This window comes from Corticium candelabrum, chromosome 2, assembly GCF_963422355.1.
Source record: "Corticium candelabrum chromosome 2, ooCorCand1.1, whole genome shotgun sequence".
NCBI lineage: Eukaryota > Metazoa > Porifera > Homoscleromorpha > Homosclerophorida > Plakinidae > Corticium > Corticium candelabrum.
The window spans coordinates 237,501-259,889 of NC_085086.1; the positions used below are offsets into that span (position 1 = coordinate 237,501).

Below are 22,389 nucleotides of genomic sequence, written 5' to 3' on the forward strand. Positions count from 1 at the left end.
GGTCTGCCAAAGAATCAAAGAGTCGTGGTTTCATGCCGTCTACAAAGATATCACCGCAAACACGGCAGACGTCTCTTCTTCGTTTGTGAAATCTCATGCCATTTACAAATGATATGTTGATCTAGGTAAAACAATCCTACGCTGTTAGGCTACCATTTAGCATCACTTTTCATAAATACTTCCAAAATCATTTTAGTAGCGTTGTGGTCCAGACTAGAGTTCACACGCACTCTGGTCTGTAAGTTGGAGGCTAATTAATTGTATGCAAATTATTTATTTATTATTTCTTAATAATTTGTTGACATAAATTAATTTATATTAGAAGCGTAGATGCAGGTGTAGTGTATGGTACCTACTACATGTGTAGCAAGTATTGGAGGTGTAGCGGTCAGCTCTGAACGCGTAGACATATGTGGAAGGCGTAGAGGGCAGTTCTGATAACATAGCAGGCCGCTACACCTTAGCATGCCTGGCTAGAACCCTGACTAGTAGCTAAAGCTGTGCTAACACCATGCACACCAAATTCACAATACAATGATTATAAATATTATCATTCACATTCATATCAACATGTCTTACAATGTCTCTTATGTTGATATCACATCCATTCTCTAATAGAATACGAACAACTTTGATGTAATTCTTGTGAGCAGCATAATGCAATGCTGTCCGTCCAGTCTACAATAACAGATAATTATAATAAGAAAGCAATCAGACAGACAGACAGACACAAACAGACGAACAGACAGACAGTATAGAATTTTTTAGATTAATCAGAACTTACTTGTTTTGAGCATAACATCTTGTATAAAAAATAAATGTATTGACAGACAGACGGACAGACAGCGAGACCGAAAGGAAGACTGACAAACAGAAGAACATAAATACAGACAAACAGACAAACACACTGACAGACTGACGGAGAGACACACTGACAGAAAAACGGACAAACTAACAGACAAACAAATAGACAGACATACAAACAGACAAACAGACAGACAGACAGACGAACGGACGAACAGACACACTGAGTGAGAGATAGACAGGCAGACACACTGACAGATAAACAGACAGACAAACAAAAAAAGACAGACAGACAAACAAACAGACAGACACACTGACAGACAAACAGACAGACAGACACACTGACAGACAGACAGACAAACGGACACACAAACGGGCATACAAACAAACAGACAGACACACTGATAAATAAAACCACAGACACAATGACAAATAGACAGACTCACTGACAGACAAACAGATGGACAGACAAAATGACAAACCGAGGGACAGACACAATGAAAGAGTTTAAGACAGACGGACACATTGACAGACAAACAGACAGACAAACAAACAAACAGACACACTAACAGACGAAAACACTGACAGACAAACAGGCAGACACTCTGATACACAGACAGACAAACGGGCAGACACTCTGATACACAGACAGACAGACACACTGACAGACAAAATCACTGACAGACAGATGGACAGAAACACTGACTGACAGACAGACAGACAGACAAACACACACACACACAAACACACACACACACACACACACACACACACACACACACACACACACACACTGATAAACAGACAGAAACACTAACAGACAGAAACACTAACAGACAGACAGACACATTGAGAGAAAGACAGACACACTGACTGACAGACAGACAGACAGACACACTGACAGACAGATGGAAAGACTCACCAAGGGACAAAAACACTAACAGACAGACGCACAGACAGACAAAAATGCAGACACACTGATACACAGACAGACAGACACACTGATACACAGACAGACGTACAGACATACTGACACACAGACAGACGGACAGAAACACTGACAAAAAGCTGGACAGACACACTAACACACAGAAAGCTGACAAACAGACGGACAGACACTGGCATACATACACACCTACCAACAAACAGACAGACAGACATTCAGGCAAACAGACAAACAGACAGACCGACGGACAAACACACAGACAGACAAAAAAGACAGACGGACAGACAAACAGGCAGACACTGATAGACAGACAAGCACACTGACACACAGACGAACAAACACATTGAAAGACAGACAGACACATTGAAAACAAGATAAACAAAAACACAAGAAAACAAACAGACAGACGGACAGATAGACAGACACACTGACAGACAAACAGACACACTGACGGACAGACAGGCAAACTGATAGACAGACGGACAAACACACTGACAAACAGACAGACAGACACGCTGACAGACAAACAGACACGTTGACAGACAGGCAGACACACTGACAGACAGACAGGCACAATGATAGAAAGACGGACAGGCACACTGACATACAGACAACTGACTGACGGACAGACAAACAGGTACGCTGACAGACCGACAGGAACAATGATAGACAGAGAGACAGACACACTGGCAGACAGATGGACCAACACAAGAACAGACAAAACACTGACAGACAGACGGACAAACTGACAAACAGTCAGACACACTGATACACAAACAGACAGACACATGAACAGACACACTGACTGACAAACAGACACACTGACTGACAAACAGACACACTGACTGACAAACAGACACACACACACACACACACACACACACACACACACACACACACACACACACACGCACACACACACACACACACACACACACACACACACACACACACACACACACGCACACACACACACACACACACACACACACACACACACACACACACACAACACTGACAAACAGGCAGACACACTAACAGACACACAGACACAATGACAGACCGAAAGACACACTGTCTGACAGACAGACAGACGGACGGACACATTGACAAAAATATGGACAGACACACCAAGGGACAAAAACACTGAGCTTCTACAACCAGAATCTCGGTTGTAAATTCTGATTGGCTTAGCAATAATTGGTTATGCTAAGTGCAATAGCACTGATTGCGCGCGTGTGAAATCCTCGTGGGCGGCTAAGTGCATGCCAGAACAATGACTAAACTCTGCATGCCAGAACAATGATTAGACTCTGCACACACAAACATCTTAGTTTTAGTTTCAGCTTCAGTTCTTCGATATTTTCAAGCTTGCGGTGACAGGACATGCGCAGCAGCGTCGCTAGACCATCACCTTTGACAACTGGTCAAGTGGTAGTCTCGCTTTTTAGTCGAGCAGTTGGAGTAGCTAGCGGTCTGCCAAAGAATCAAAGAGTCGTCGTTTCATGCCGTCTACCAAGATATCACAGCAAACACGGCAGACGTCTTCTTCTTCGTGAGATCTCATGGCATTTACAAATGATATGTTGATCTAGATAAAACGATCCTACGCTGTTAGACACAATTTAGCATCGCTATTGATAAATACTTCCGAAATCATTTTAGTATCGACTTGGTTCAGACTAGAGTTCGCGCGCTTCGCGTGCTCTCTGGTCTGGAAATTCGAGGCTAACAGGCACACTGATAGACAGACAGACAGGCACACTGACAAACAGACAAACACACTGAGAAACAGACAGACAGACACGCTGACACACAGACGGACAGACACACTAAAAGACAAAAACATTGACAGACAGACGGACAGACAGACAACCAGGCAGACACACTGATACACAAGCAGACAGACACACTGACAGACAGTTGGACAGATACCCTGACAAAAACATGGACAGACAAACTGATAGACAAAATCACTGACAGACAGATGGACAGACCGACACACAAACACACTGATAAACGGACAGACACACTAACAGACAGACCGGCACACTGAGAGAAAGACAGACACAATGACTGACAGATAGACAGACAGACACACTGACAGACATACAAACCGACTCACTGACAGAAAGATGAACAGACACACCAAGGGACAAAAACCCTGACAGTCAGACGGACAGACAGACAAAAAGGGCAGACACACTGATACACAGGCAGACAAACACACTGACAAACAGATGGACAAACACACTGAGAAACAGACAGACAGACACGCTGAGAGACAGACAGAGACGCTGACAGACAGATGGACAGACACACTGACAGACAGATGGACAGACACATACACATACAGATAAACAGACTGACACACTAACAGACAGACAGACACACCGAGAGAAAGACAGACACACTGACTGAAAGACAGACAGACAGACACACTGACAGACATATGAACTGACACACTGACAGACAGGTGGAAAGACACACCAAGAGACAAAAACAATGACAGGCAGATGGACAGACAGACAAACAGGCAGACACACTGATACACAGACATACAGACACCCTGATACAGACAGACGGACAGACACACTGACAGATAGAAGAACAGAAACACTGACAGAAAGCTGGACAGACACACTAACACACAAAAAACTGACAAACAGACGGACAGACACTGGCATACATACACACCTACCAACAAACAGACAGAGAAACATTCAGGCAAACAGACAAACAGACAGACACACGGACAGACACACTGACAGACAGACACATACACTGACAGACAGACAGACAGACACGCTGACAAAAGGGCAGACACACTGATAGACAGACAGAAAGACACACTAAGAAACAGATGGACAGACACACTAACAGACAGACAGACAGACAAGCTGGCAGACAGACAGACACGCTGACAGACAGGCAGACACACTGACAGACAGACAGCCACACTGATAGACAGACAGACAGACAGACAGACAGACAGACACACACACACACACACACACACACACACACACACACACACACTGAGAAACAGATGGACAGACATACTAACCGACAGATGGACAGACACACTGACTGAGAGACAGACAGACACAAAAACACTGATAAACGGACAAACACACTAACAGACAGACAGACACACTGAGAGAAATACAGACTCGCTGACTGACGGAAAGACAGACAGACACACTGACAGACAGACAGACTCACTGACAGACAGACAGACACACTGAGAGAAAGACAGACACATTGACGGACAGACACATTGACTGACAGACAGACAGACAGACAGACACAATGACAGACAGATGAACAGACACACCAAGGGACAAAAACACTGACAGCCAGACGGACAGACAGAGAAACAGGCAGACACACCGATACAAAGACAGACAGACACACTGATAGACAGACGAACAGACACACTGATAAACAGACAGACAGACAGAGAGAGAGACAGACAAACGGGCAGACACACAGATACACAGACAGACAGACAGACACACCGATACAAAGACAGACAGACACACTGATAGACAGACGAACATACACACTGATAAACGGACAGACAGACAGACAGACAAACGGGCAGACACACTGATACACAGACAAACCGACAGACACACTGACAGGCAGGCGGACAGAAACACTGACAGACACACTGACAGACAGATGGACAGAGACAATGACTGACAAACAGACAGCCACAATCACACTGATAAACAGACAGACACACTAACAGACAAACAGGCACACTGAGAGAAAGACAGACACACTGACTAACAGACAAACAGACAGAAACACTGACACACATACGGACAGACACACTGACAGACAGATGGAAAGAAACACCAATGGACAAAAACACTGACAGACAGACGGACAGACAGACAAACAGGCAGACACACTGATACACAGACAGACAGACACACTGAGAGACAGACTGATACACAGACAGACGGACAGACATACTGACAGACAGAAAGACAAAAACACTGACAGACAGACAGACAGACAGACAAACAGACAGACAAACAGACACACTGATAGACAGACAAGCACACTGATAGACAGACAAACAAACACACTGACAGACAGAAAGACACAATGACAGACAGACAGACAGACAGACATGCTGACAGACAAATAGACAGACAGACACACTGAGAGACAGACAGACAGACACGCAGACAGACAGACGGATAGACACACTGACAGACCGATGGACAGACACACTAACAGACAAAAACACTGACAGACTGACGGCAGACAGACAAACAGACAAACAGACACACTGACAGACAGACAGACACACTGATAGACAGACAAGCACACTGATAGACAGATAGACAAACACAGTGACAGACAGAAAGACACAATGACAGACAGACAGACAAACATGCTGACAGACAAACACACAGACAGACACACCGATATACAGACGGACTGACACATTGACAGAGAGACAGACACACTAACAGACAGACAGACCGACACACTAACAGACAGACAGACAGACACGCTGACAGACAGACAGACACGCTGACAGACAGACAGACATGCTGACAGACAGACAGACACGCTGACCGACAGACAGACGCACTGACAGCGAGACAGACATACTGATAGACAGACAGACGCACTGAGAGACAGACAGACAGACACGCAGACAGACAGACGGACAGACACACTGACAGACAAAGGGACAGACACAATAACAGACAAAAACACTGACAGACTGACGGACAGATAGACAAACAGGCAGACACACTGATACACAGACAGACATACACACTGACAGACAGAAGGACATACACACTGACAAACAGACAGACACACTGAGAGACAGACAGGCACACTGATAGACAGACGGACACACATACTGACATAGAGACAACAGACTGACGAACAGACAGAAAGACACGCTGACAGACAGACAGACACATTGACAGACCGACAGAAACACTGATAGACAAACAAACAGACAGACACACTGACAAACAGACAGATACACTGACAGACAGACAGACAGACACACTGAGAAACAGATATACAGACACGCTGACAGACAGACGAACAGACACACTGACAGACAGATGAACAGACACACAAACACACAAAAAACACTGACAGACAGATGGACAGACAAACAAACAGGCAGACACACTGACACACAGACAGACACACTGACAGACAGACGGACAAACACAATGACAGACAGATGGACAGACACACTGACAGACAGAATCACTGACAGACACATGAACAGACATACTGACTGACAGACAGACAGACAGACACACTGACAAACAGGCAGACACAATAACAGACACACAGACACACTGACAGACAGACAGACAGACACACTGACACACTGACAAAAGTATGGAGAAACACACTGACAGCCAGACGGACAGACAAACAAACAGGTAGACACACCGATACACAGACAGACAGACACACTGATAGACAGACGAACAGACACACTGATACACAGACGGACGGACAAACACACTGACAGACAGACGAACAAAAACTCTGACAGAAAGCTGGACAGACACAGTAACACACAAAAACAGTGACAGACAGACAGACAGACACTGACATACATACACACGTACCAACAGACAGACAGTCAGACATTCAAGTAAACAGACAAGCAGACAGACAGACAGACAAACAGACAGACAGACGGAAAGACAGAAAGACAAACAGACACACTGACAGAGAGACAGACACACTGATAGACAAACCAGCACACTGATAATCAGACGGACAAACACACTAACAGACAGACAGACACATTGATAGACAAACGGACAGACATGCTGACAGACAGGCAGACACACAGACAGACAGACAGACAGACACACATGCTGACAGACAGACAGACACGATGACAGACAGGCAGACACACAGGGACGTAGCCTCGTACTTCCAGACCAGAGAACCCACAAAGCGCATGAACTCTACTCTGGACCAAGTCGATACTAAAATCATTTCGGAAATAGTCCTTCTAAGCCAATCAGCTTCTACAACCCGAATCTCGGTTGTAAATTCTGATTGGCTTATCAATAATTGGTTATGCTAAGTGCACTAGCACTGATTGTGCGCGTGTGCAATCCTGGTGGGCGGCTAAGTGCACGCCAGAAAAATGATTAGACTCTGCACACACACATCTTAGTTTCAGCTTCAGTTCTTCGGTATTTTTAAGCTTGCAGTGACAGGACATGCGCAGCAGCGTCGCTAGACCATCACCTTTGACAACTGGTCGAGCGGTAGTCTCGCTTTTTAGTCGAGCAGTTAGAGTAGCTAGCGGCCGTGATGAAGACTCTGGTGCACGCACACATCTTAGTTTTAGTTTCAGTTTCAGTACTTCAATCTTTTCAAGCTTGTGGTGAGAGGACATGGACAGCAGCATCGCTAGACCATCACCTTTGACAACTGGCCGAGTGGTAGTCTCGCTAGTCGAGCAGTTAGAGTAGCTAGCGGTCTGCCAAAGAATCAAAGAGTCGTGGTTTCATGCCGTCTACCAAGATATCACAGAAAACACCACAGACGTCTCTTCTTCGTTCTTGAGATCTCATGGCATTTACAAATGATATGTTGATCTAGGTAAAACAATACTACGCTGTTAGACTACCATTTAGCATCACTTTTCATAATTACTTCCAAAATCATTTTAGTATCGACATGGTCCAGACTAGAGTTCGCATGCTCTCTGGTCTGTAAGTTGGAGGCTAATTAATTGTATGCAAATTATTTATTTATTATTTCTTAATAATTTGTTGATATTAGTTAATGTATATTGGAAGCGTAGATGCAGGTGTAGTGTATGGTACCTACTACATGTGTAGCCAGTATTGGAGGTGTAGCGGTCAGCTCTGAATGCGTAGACAAATGTGGAAGCGTAGAGGGCAGTTCTGAAGACAAAGCGGGCCGCTACACCTTAGCATTCCTGGCTAGAACCCTGACTAGTAGCTAAAGCAGTGCTAACACCATACACATCAAAATTCACAATACAATGATTACAAATATTATCATTCACATTCACATCAACATGTCTTACACTGTCTTTTATGTTCATATCACATCCATTCTCTAATAGAATACGAACAACTTCAAAGTGATTGCGGTTAGCAGACCAATGCAATGCTGTCCATTCATTCTACAATAACAGATAATTATAATAAGCAATCAGACAGACAGACAGACACAAACAGACAAACAGACAGACAGTATAGAATTTCTAAGGTTTATCAGAACTGATTTGTTTGGAGCATAACGTCATGTATAAGAAATAAATGTATTGACAGACAGATAGACAAACAGCGAAACCGACAGGAAGACTGACAAACAGAAGAACATAAATACAGACAAACAGACAGACACACTGACAGACTGACGGAGAGACACACTGACAGAAAAACAGACAAACAGACAGACAAACAAACAGACAGACATACAAACAGACAGACAGACAGATAGACAGACAGACAGACAGACAGACAGACAGACAGACAGACAGACAGAGTGACAGACAGACGAACAGACACACTGAGTGAGAGACAGACAGACAGACAAACAAACAGACCAACACACTGACAGACAGACGGACAAACACACTCACAGACAGACAGACACACTGACAGACAAACAGACAGACAAACAAAGAGACAGACACACTAACAGACAAAAACACTGACAGACAAACGGACAAACAGATAAACGGGCAGACACACTGATACACAGACAGACAGAAAGACTGACAAACCGGCGGACAAACACACTGACAGACACATGGCAGACACACTGACAGACAAAATGACTGACAGACAGATGGGAAGACACAGACACAGACACACAGACACACACACACACACACACACACACACACACACACACACACACACACACACACACACTAATAAACAGACAGACACACCAACAGAAAGACAGACACATTGAAAGAAAGACAGACACGTGACACTGACTGACCGACAGACACACTGACTGACCGACAGACACACTGACAGACATATGGACAAACACACCAAAGAAAAAAAACACTGACAGCCAGATGGACAGACAGACAAAAAGGCAGACACACTGATACACAGACAGACACGCAGATAGACAGACGAACAAACACACTAAAATACAGACAGACAGACAGACATACACACACACACACACACACACACACACACACACACACACACACACACACACACACACACACACACACAAGCACACACACACACACACACACACACACACACAAACACACACACACACACACACACACACACACACACACACAAAAACACACACACACACACACACACACACACACACACACACACACACACACACACTGATAAACAGACAGACACACTATCAGACAGACAGACACACTGAGAGAAAGACAGACACACTGACTGACAGACAGGCACACTGATAGACAGACAGACAGACAAATTGACAGACAGACAGACAGACAGACACGCTGGCGGACAGACAGACACGCTGACAGACAAACAGGGAGACACACTGACAGACTGACAGGCACACTGATAGACAGACAGACAGACACAATGAGAGACAAAATCACTGACAGACAAATGGACAGACACACTGATAGACAAAACGACAGACACAATGACATATAGACAGACACATTGACAGACAGACACACACGCACACACACACACACACACACACACTGATAAACACACAGACAGGCAGACACACTGACAGACTGACAGGCACACTGATAGACAAAACGACAGACACAATGACAGATAGACAGACACAATGACAGACAGACACACACGCACACACACGCACACACACGCACACACACTGATAAACAGAAAGACACACTAACAGACAGACGGACAGACACTGACATACATACACACCTACCAACAGACAGACAGACAGACATTCAGGCAAACAGACAAACAGACAGACAGACACACTGACAGACATATGGACAGACAAACTGACAGACAAATGAAAAGACACACCAAGGGACAAAAACACTGAAAGACAGACGGACGGACAGACAAACAGGCAGACACACTGATACAGACAGACAGACACACTGACAGACAGACGGACAGAAACACTGACAGAAGCTGGACAGACACACTAACACACAAAAAAACTGACAAAGAGACGGACAGACACTGACATACATACACACCTACCAACAGACAGACAGACAGACATTCAGGCAAACAGACAAGCAAACAGACAGACCGACAGACACACTGACAGACAGACAGACACACAGATAAACAGACAGACACACTAACAGACAGGCAGACACACTGAGAGAAAGACAGACACAATGACTGACAGACAGGCACACTGATAGACGGACAGACAGACACACCGACAGACAGACAGACAGACACGATGGCGGACAGACAGACACGCTGACAGACAGGCAGACACAATGACAGACAAACAGGCAGACACACTGACAGACAGAAAGGCACAATGAGAGACATAATCACTGACAGACAAATGGACAGACACACCAATAGACAAAACTACAGACACAATGACGGATAGACAGACACACTAACAGACAGACAGACAGACACACACGCAAACACACGCACGCACACACACACACACACACACACACACACACACACTGATAAACAGACAGACACACTAACAGACAGACAGACACACTGAGAGAAAGACAGACACACTGACTGACAGACAGACAGACAGACACATTGACAGGCATATGGACAGACAAACTGACAGACAAATAGAAAGACACACCAAGGAACAAAAACACTGACAGACAGATGGACAGACAGACAAACAGACAGACACACTGATACACAGACAGACAGACACACTGATACACAGACAGACGGACAGACATACTGACAGACAGACGGACAGCAACACTGACAGAAAGCTGGACAGACACACTAACACACAAAAAACTGACAAACACACGGACAGACACTGACATTCTTACACATCTACCAACAGGCAGACAGACAGACATTCACGTAAACAGACAAACAGACAGACAGACAGACAAACAGACAGACAGACAGACAAAAGGACAGACAGACAAACAGACCAACAGACACACAGACAGACACAATGATAGACAGACACGCACACTGATAGACAGACGCACAAACACACTGACAGACGAAAAGACACAATGACAAACAGACAGACAGACAGACACGCTGACATATGGATAGACACACTGACAGACAGATGGACAGACACACCAAGGGACAAAAACACTGACAGACAGATGGACAGACAGACAGAGAAAGAGGCATACACACTGATACACAGACAGACAGACACGCTGATAGACAGACGAACAAACACACCGAAACACAGACAGACGAACAGACATACTGACAAACAGACGGACAGAAACACTGACAGACAGCTGGACAGACACACTAACATACAAAAACACTGACAGACAGACGGACAGACACTGACATACATACACACCTACCAACAGACAGACAGACAGACATTCAGGCAAACAGACAAACAGACAGACAGACGGACATACACACAGACAGACAGACACACTGACAAACAGACAGACAGACACGCTGGCAGACAGACAGACACACTGAAAGGCAGACAGGTAGACAGACAGACAGGTTCATTTATTATCATCAAAACTCTACGTATGTACAGGAAACTTTCAAATATCTACCAGTCCTTCATAACTAAGCAAATTATAACACATTAATGGACTTGGCCTACAACATTGCAGTCAAACATTATGTCACTGTCGTTTGTACTGCATGAAAATCTCGACAGCTTCCTCGAAATCACTCTGGCGTTGCATCTCTGAAGAATGATGGAAAATTGCTTTCTCCAGAATGCCTTAAAACGTTGAGCGCTGTTAAAAGGATGTGCATGAGTGGTATTGTAGCTTTGCCTAGATATATGAGACAAAAACTTGTGTGCGTGCGAGCCCCACAAACCAAAATGTTCAAAGACTAGTGGAACACACTTGGATGATAAACCACCATGCAGGACCTCTCCTGAGTATTTCTTTAGTTTCTTCTCCTCTCTTACTTTTGCAGCATACCCTTCTTCTCTGTGTGCGTGGTTGAGAGACAGGCACACTGATAGAAAGACATACAGACTGACAGACAGATGGACAGACACACTGACTCACTGACAGACAGACAAGCTGGCGGACAGGCAGACACGATGACAGACAGGCAGACACACTGGCAGACAGACAGGCACACTGATAGACAGACAGACAGACGCACTGAGAGACAGATGGACAGACACACTGACAAACAAAATCACTGACAGACAAATGGACGGACACAATGACTGACAGACAGACATAACATAAACACACTGATAAACGGACAGACACACTAACAGACAGACAGACACACTGAGAGAAAGATGGACAGGCACACTGACTGACTGACAGACAGACACACAAACACACTGATAAACGGACAGACACACTCACAGACTGACAGACACACTGACTGACACACAGACAGACAGACATACTGACTGACAGATGAACAGACACACCAACGGACAAATACACTGACAGCCAGACGGACACACAAACAAACAGGCAAACACACTGATAGACGGACGAACAGACACACTGATACACAGACAGACGGACAGACGTACTGATAGACAGACAAACAGAAACACTCACCGAGAGCTGTACAGACACACTAACACACAAAAACACTGACAAATAGACGGAAAGACACTGACATACATACACATCTACCAACAGACAGACAGACAGACATTCAAGAAAACAGAAAAACAGACACACAGAAAGACAAACAGATAGACATACGGACAGACAGACAGACGGACAGACAGACAAACAGACACATTGACAGACAGACAGACACACCAATAGACAGACAAGTACACTGATACAAAGATGGACAGACACACTGACTGACAGACAGACAAACTGACAGACAGACACAAACACTGAAAGACAGACAGACAGACAGACAGACAGACACACTGACAGACAGATGGACAGACACACTTACAGACAGATAGACAGTCACAATGACTGACAGACAGACAGACACACAAACACACTGATAAACGGACAGACACACTAACAGACAGACAGACACACTGACTGACAGACAGACGCACTGACTGACAGACAAACGGACAGACTCACTCACAGACACATGAACAGACACACCAAGGGACAAAAACACTGACAGCCAGACGGACAGACAGACAAACAGGCAGACACACCGATACAAAGACAGACAGACACACTGATAGACAGACGAACAGACAAACTGATAAACAGACAGACAGACAGACATACTGATAGACAGAAGAACAGAAACACTCACAGACAACTGGACAGACACATTAACACACAAAAACACTGACAAACAGACGGAAAGACACTGACATACATACACACCTACCAACACACAGACAAACAGACATTCAGGCGAACAGACAGACAGACAGACAGACGGATAGACAGACAGACGGACAGACAGACAAACAGACAAACAGACACACTGACAAACAGACAGACGTACTAACAGACAGACACGCTGACAGACAGACAGACAAAAACACTAACAGACAGCTGGACCGACACACTAACAGACAAAGACACTGACAGACAGACGGACAGACAAACAAACAGGCAGACACACTGATACACGGACAAACAGACACACTGACAGACAGATGGACAGACACACTGACAGACAGACAGACACACTGACTAACAGACAGACAGACAAACTGACAGAGAGGCAGACACACTAAAAGACACAATGACAGACAGACAGACAGACAGACAGACAGACAGACACACTGACAGACAGATGGACGGACACACCAAGGGACAAAAACACTGACGACTAGACAGACAGACAAACAAACAAACAGGAAGACACACTGATACACAGACAGACAGATACACTGATAGACAGATGGACAAAACACTGACAGACAGCTGGACAGACACACTAACACACAAAAACACTGACAGACAGCTGGACAGACACACTAACACACAAAAACACTGACAGACAGACGGACAGACACTGACATACATACACACGTACCAACAGACAGACAGACAGTCATTCAGGCAAACAGACAAACAAACAAACGGACAGACAAACAGACAGATAGACGGAGAAATAGACAAACAAACAGACACACTGACAGACTGACGGGCACACTGATAGACAGACAGGCACACTTATAGACAGACGGACAGACATACTGACAAACAGACAGACAGACAGACAGACAGACCATTGAAAGACAGACAGACAGACAGACAGACAGACAGACACGCTGACAGACAGGAAGACACACTGACAGACAAACAGGCATGTAGCCTCGTACTTCCAGACCAGAGGACCCGCAAAGCGCATGAACTCTAGTCTGGACCAAGTCGATACTAAAATGATTTCGGAAGTAGCCGTTCTAAGCCAATCAGCTTCTACAACCCGAATCTCGGTTGTAAATTCTGATTGGCTTAGCAATAATTGGTTATGCTAAGTGCACTAGCACTGATTGCGCGCGTGTGAAATCCTCGTGGGCGGCTAAGTGCATGCCAGAACAATGACTAAACTCTGCATGCCAGAACAATGATTAGACTCTGCACACACAAACATCTTGGTTTTAGTTTCAGCTTCAGTTCTTCGATATTTTCAAGCTTGTGGTGACAATACATGCACAGCAGCGTCGCTAGACCATTACCTTTGACAACTGGTCGAGTGGTAGTCTCGCTTTTTAGTCGAGCAGTTAGAGTAGCTAGCGGTCTGCCAAAAAATCAAAGAGTCGTCGTTTCATGCTGTCTACCAAGATATCACAGCAAACACGGCAGACGTCTCGTTCTTCGTAAAATCTCATGGCATTTACAAATGATATGTTGATCTAGGTAAAACGATCCTACGCTGGTAGACACCATTTAGCATCGCTATTGATAAATACTTCCAAAATCATTTTAGTATGGACTTGGTCCAGACTAGAGTTCACGCGCTTCGTGAGCTCTCTGGTCTGGAAATTCGAGCCTAACAGGCACCCTGATAGACAAACAGATAGGCACACTGACAGACAGACAAACACACTGAGAGACAAACAGACAGACACGTTGACAGACAAACGGACAGACACACTGACAGACAGATGGACAGATACACTAAAAGACAAAAACACTGACAGACAGACGGACAGACAGACAAACAGGTAGACAACTGATACACAAGCAGACAGACACACTGACAGACAGATGGATAGATACCCTGACAAATAGATGGACATACACACTGACAGACAGAGGGATAGATACACTAAAAGACAAAAACACTGACAGACAGACGGACAGACAGACAAACAGATAGACAACTGATACACAAGCAGACAGACACGCTGACAGACAGCTGGACCGACACACTAACAGACAAAAACACTGACAGCCAGACGAACAGACAGACAAACAGGCAGACACACTGATACACAGACAGGCAGACACACTGATACACAGACAGGCAGACACACTGATACAAAGACAGACAGACACACTGATAGACAGACGAACAGACACACTAATACACAGACAAACGGACAGACGTACTGATAGACAGACGAACAGAAACACTCACAGACAGCTGTACAGACACAATAACACACAAAACACTGACAGACAGACGGACAGACAGACAAACAGACAATCAGACACACTGACACACAGACAGACACACTGATAGACAGACAAGCACACTGATAGACAGACGCACAAACACACTGACAGACAGAAAGACACACTGACACACAGACAGACAGACACGCTGACATATGGACAGACACACTGACACACAGATGGACAGACACACCAAGGGACAGAAACACTGACAGCCAGATGGACAGACAGACAAACAGGCATACACACTGATACACAGACAGACAGACACGCTGATAGACAGACAAACAAAAACACTGAAACACAGACAGACGAATAGACATACTGACAAACAGACGGAAGAAACACTGACAGACAGCTGGACAGACACACTAACTTACTAACTTACAAAAACACTGACAGACAGACAAACAGACACTGACATACATACACACCTACCAACAGATAGACAGACAGACAGACATTCAGGCAAACAGACCGGATGTTCAGGGGAAGAGTGGAAGTTTGTGCCGTCCGGATTTTCACCGATGTCACAAGAAGAGTCGTGTCCATTTGCGTCTTGTCAAACCTCAGGGTCACGTCAACGTTTGTTAGGTCACATTCGTTCCTCTCATGGTGACGAGGAGCTACCCGCCGAATTTGTCAGTCGCTTGAATCTTCTACAGTGCACGCACTGCAAGAAATGGTTTCAAAAGTTGAGTCAACATTCATCACAGTGTAAGAAACGCACAAACGGTCAGGTTTCAAAGAGTGAATACGCCACGTGTACGCCACGTGATGAGAGCGTGGCTGTTGGTGAGTCTTCGTCTGAACCTGTCATTCTGTCCGTCCAGGAAGCTGACGTTGGATTCAATCCTACACAGAACAGTGACGTTAGGGTTGGTGAGCATGTTCATACTCCTCGTGATAACGAATCGTCCGGATGGCAGTTTATACGGGACATTTCTATCGATGACATCGTGTCTTCTATCCCTCCAAAAACTGTTCAATCTATCAATCCTGCTGTCCGTTCTCTATTCCAGGAATGTTGTGCTATGACATTTAAAAAGGTAGAAGAGGATCCAATGGATGAAGCCGCTTGGAAGCTTCTGTTTCTGCTGCCTCGTATGTTGCTCTCTCCTGTGAGTCTACCCAGGGGAGGAAAGTCCAACACATACCAACTAAAAGCTATTTTTCGTAAATTTCTCGCGTTTCAGTGGGATCAGTTGGTTCAGTTGAGCAAACCTTCAGAATCTCGTTCATCTTCAAATTCAAGTCACTCTCAGGACTCTCTCACGAAGCAAGCTGCCTTGAGACTTGTGAAATGTGGCGAATTATCACGAGCAGCTCGCGTTTTGACGAGCTCTGGTCTAGCCCCGATAACGGATGACACAATTTCACGGCTATCTACAAAGCATCCATCTCGATTCATTGATGTAGATTTTCACTCACAAGAAGACCCACACAGCATCAACATCACATCTTCCCAAGTATCAGCAGCAGTTTTGTCGTCTCCCAGAGGCTCAAGCCCTGGGCCTTCTGGCTGGAGATATGAACATCTGCGAGCACTACTACCGAATGCAGCTACTGTGAGGGGCCTCGGTTATGTGTGTTCTCTGATTGCCAAGGGCACACTGCCTGCAGTTGCAGTAAGACTCTTGACGGCAGCTCGTCTTATAGCATTGCCCAAGCCAAACGGTGATGTTCGTCCTGTAGCTATAGGAGAATGCCTGAGGAGACTGACTGCGCGCACTATTTGCAGCCTAAAGAGGAATGAATTTTCTGAATTTTTCTCTCCAGTCCAATATGGGGTGGCCACTGCGGGTGGGTCAGAGTTGCTGGTGCATCAAATCCAACTATTACTTGAGAGCAACGAGGATTGGGTAGTGTTAAAAACGGATGTCAGGAATGCCTTTAATTCAATCAACAGGAATCACATGATCAACCAAGTATTTGCATCTTTTCCGGACATAGCATTTCATGTGTTTAAGATGTATTCAGGTTTTGGTGATCTGATTGTGTCAAAAGGCTCCTCTACTGTAAAAATATCGTCACAGGAAGGAGTTCATCAAGGAGATCCTTTGGGACCTGTGTTATTTTCCATTGCAATACATCCTCTTCTATTGAAGTTACAGTCTAATCAAGCAGGGATCATGGTATTGGCTTACCTGGATGATATATTTCTTCTTGGTCCACCAAATGAAGCAATGGTGGCCTTTGAGAATCTGAGGTCTGATTTCTCCAGTATTGGTTTAGAAATATCAAGCAGCAAGTGTGAGGTCTTTTCGTCATCCTCAGGCATCAAACTTCTCGGAGATCAAATTTCATCTATTCCGACTACATCCACGGGAACCACAATCCTTGGGGTTCCTATTGGCTGCCCATCATTTATTCAGTCCCACTGTTCATCATTTGCTGACTCTGGAAACCTTTTGTGTGACCAACTGGTCGAGCTTGAGGATCCACAGAGTGCGATGCTTTTACTTAGGCATTGCCATGTTCCTAGAATGACACACTTGGCAAGGTCAGTAGCACCAAAGTACCTCATCGAAGCAGCTTCACTGCATGATCATCTGACAAGAGAGTCATTTTCAAAAATACTGAACTGTGGTCCAATTCCAAACGACAGGTGGTTTCAAGCGACACTACCGATTAAAAATGGAGGTTTTGGGATGACATCCATTACAGAGATATGTCAAATAGCCTTTATATCTAGCTGGGCTAATGCACTGTCGACATTACCGATTCGATTCCCAGCTATGGAGAATCAAATTAATGAAATCATTTTTGGAGATGGTGCAGATGGTTCTATTAGATCCGAGTTACTTCGAGCAATTCCTCCTGGCAAGATTTTTACTGACTTGCTAGAGGACACTAAGAGACTACAACAAAAATTAACTCGTCAACACATGTCTTTTGCTACTGCCCACATGGTAGAAAACACTGCTTCGCCCAGAGATGCGGCTCGCCTTCGCTCTCTAGGTGGAAAAGGTGCTGGCTCCTGGCTTAACACGATTCCAGAATCAGCAAAATTCGCACTCTCACCTTACGAATTCCGTTTGGCGTGTTTGCTGAGATTGGGTCTATCTTTGCCGGCTGTCAGATGGATTGAGCAGTGTGATTGTGGAACTGCATTAGACGAAATGGGATACCACTTGCTGACTTGTAAGAAGGGTGGTGGGCCTGTTTGGTCACACGATTCGATAGTAAGTGAATGGGATGACTGTTTGCGGCAGCTGCAGATTCACCACAAAAAGGAACCGAGGGACAGATACAATGATAGCAACAACAGACCGGACATCGCTGTCTTTGATGTTGGCTCTGGTGCCAATGTAGAACTAGATGTAGCCCTTTCACATCCATGGGCATCGGACATTGTGAGTCAGGCTGCTGAGAAAGACGGGGCAGCAGCAGCAAGAAGAGAGGACAGGAAGACAAAAAAATACAGTGAGCTAAAGCTCGCTGGAATGTCTTCAATGAGATTTGTTCCCCTCGTCATGGAACACTTTGGTCGCTGGGGTGAAGAAGCCACAAAGTATCTACAGGAACTATCTCGCCGATCATGTGATGATGCTGGCAACAATAACTGCAATGAGTTTATGTGCTTTTGGCGAAAGCGGTTTTCAATAACACTACAGCGGTGCAATGCAAAGACAATAGCAAAAAAAATTTCTATTCTTACCTTTAATAGTTGTAACACTGTAGATGACTTTGTCACACAATTTTACATACATTAGGTATAGATAGCAGTATAGTTGTAGTGGCCGCATAGAGCCTGCTTAAACTCACCTTCTCTTCATTAGCCTGTAGTAGTGTTCATGTTTGAAATATATGAGGATTAACAGACAAACAGACATACAGACGGACAGACACACAGACAGACAGACAAACACACTGACAAACAGAGAGATAGACACGCTGGCAGACAGACAGACACGATGGCAGACAGACAGACACGCTGACAGACAGGCTGACACACTGATAGAAAGACATACAGACTGAAAGACAGATGGACACACACACTGACTGACAGACAGACAGACACGCTGGCGGACAGGCAGACACGCTGACAGACAGACAGGCACACTGATAGACAGACGGACAGACACACTGACATACAGACAACAGAATGATGGAAACACAGACAGACAGGCTGACAGACAGGCATACATAATGACAGACAAACAAGAACACTGATAGACAGACAGACAGACAAACTGATAGACAGACAGACAGACAAACTGACAGACAGACAGGCTGACAGACAGGCATACATACTGACAGACAAACAAGAACACTGAAAGACAGACAGACAGACAGACAGACAGACACGAGTCCATAGCTGCAGTGTGGGCAGATTGTTTGAGAGATCTCCATATACACCACCGACGGGAACCTAGAAACAGGTACTCAAACTCAAATGACCGCCCGGATATCTCTGTTTTTGACTGTGGCTCTGGGTCTAATGTGGACCTGGACATCTCACTGGCGCACCCATGGAGCTCTGAAATCGTCAGCAGTGCAGCACACACAGATGGAGCTGCAGCACTAAAGAGAGAAGAGAAGAAGCTGACCAAATATTACAAACAACTCCTTCCTGGGGGAGAATCGTTCACCATTGTCCCTTTAGTCCTGGAGCATTTTGGAAGATGGGGCAAGGAATCAGAATGTTATCTACAACAATTGTCCCTCAGATCTACAGACGACTTGGGAAGACTGAACAGGGCGGAGTTTTTGCTGCAGTGGAGACAACGCATTTCAGTTCAGTTGCAAAAATGCAATGCGAAAGTTATCTATCGCAAGGTAGAGGGTGTGCTGAGAAGTGGCAAATAAGAAGTGTTATCTGTAATAATAGAGAAGAAACGTGGACCAATACGGTCCATATATCATATATGTTTTTTCAAGTGTAGTTTATGCAGAGAACAAAACTTTCAAATATTTTACTTTAGACGTGGCTGTACTAGCTCCTCTAGCCTGTAATAGTTTCGATGTTTGAAATTATACTACCATTGACAGACAGACAACACACTGACAGACACACTAACAGACAAAAACACCGAGAGACAGAGGAACAGACAGACAAACACGCAGACACACTGATACACAGACAGACAAACAAACACAACGACCGACAGATAGACAGACACACTGACAGCCAAAATCACTGACAGACACATGAACAGACACACTGACTGACAGATAGACAGACAGACAGACAGACAAACAGACAGACAGACGGATAGACAAACACACACACACACACAAAACACACACACACACACACACACACACACACACACACACACACACTGACAAACAGGCAGACACACTAACAGTCACAATGACAGACGGACGGACAGACAGACAGACAGACAGACAGACAGACAGACAGACAGACAAACAAACAGGAAGACACACTGATACACAGACAGACAGATACACTGAGACAGACGAACAGACACAATGATACACAAACAGACGAACAGACACACTGACAGACAGATGGACAAAAACACTGACATACAGATGGACAGACACACTAACACACAAAAACACTGACAGAAAGAAGGACAGACACTGAAATACATACACACGTACCAACAGACAGACAGACAGACACGCTGAGAGACAGACACGTTGACAAACAGATGGACAGACACACTGATTGACAGACAGACAGACAGACCGACAGACAGACACACACGCACACACACGCACACACACACACACACACACACACACACACGCACACACACGCACACACACACACACACACACACACACACACACACACTGATAAACAGACAGGCACACTAACAGAAAACAGACACACTGAAAGACAAACAGACACACTGACTGACAGACAGACAGACACACTGACAGACGTATGGACAGACTCATTGACAAACAGATGAAA

At 45.0% G+C, this 22,389-nt stretch overlaps 2 protein-coding genes across 2 annotated transcripts in view; one reads left to right on the forward strand and one right to left on the reverse strand.

Annotated features, from left to right (window-relative positions):
* LOC134198454 (uncharacterized) overlaps positions 1-17,081 on the reverse strand; it is a 26,712-nt gene extending 9,631 nt beyond the window's left edge. Inside the window, exons 1-3 of the mRNA XM_062667860.1 lie at positions 16,972-17,081; positions 8,835-8,933; positions 580-678 (exon numbers count right to left, since the gene is read on the reverse strand). Coding sequence (XP_062523844.1) covers positions 580-678; positions 8,835-8,852 — 117 coding nt within the window. The 5' untranslated portion in view covers positions 8,853-8,933; positions 16,972-17,081. The remainder of the gene's footprint in view (positions 1-579; positions 679-8,834; positions 8,934-16,971) is intronic.
* Positions 16,967-20,501, forward strand: LOC134198453 (uncharacterized). The gene has a single exon (XM_062667859.1). The coding sequence runs from the start codon at positions 17,021-17,023 to the stop codon at positions 20,207-20,209; it is 3,189 nt and encodes a 1,062-aa protein (XP_062523843.1). The 5' UTR covers positions 16,967-17,020; the 3' UTR covers positions 20,210-20,501.
* Positions 20,502-22,389: the final 1,888 nt, after the last annotated feature.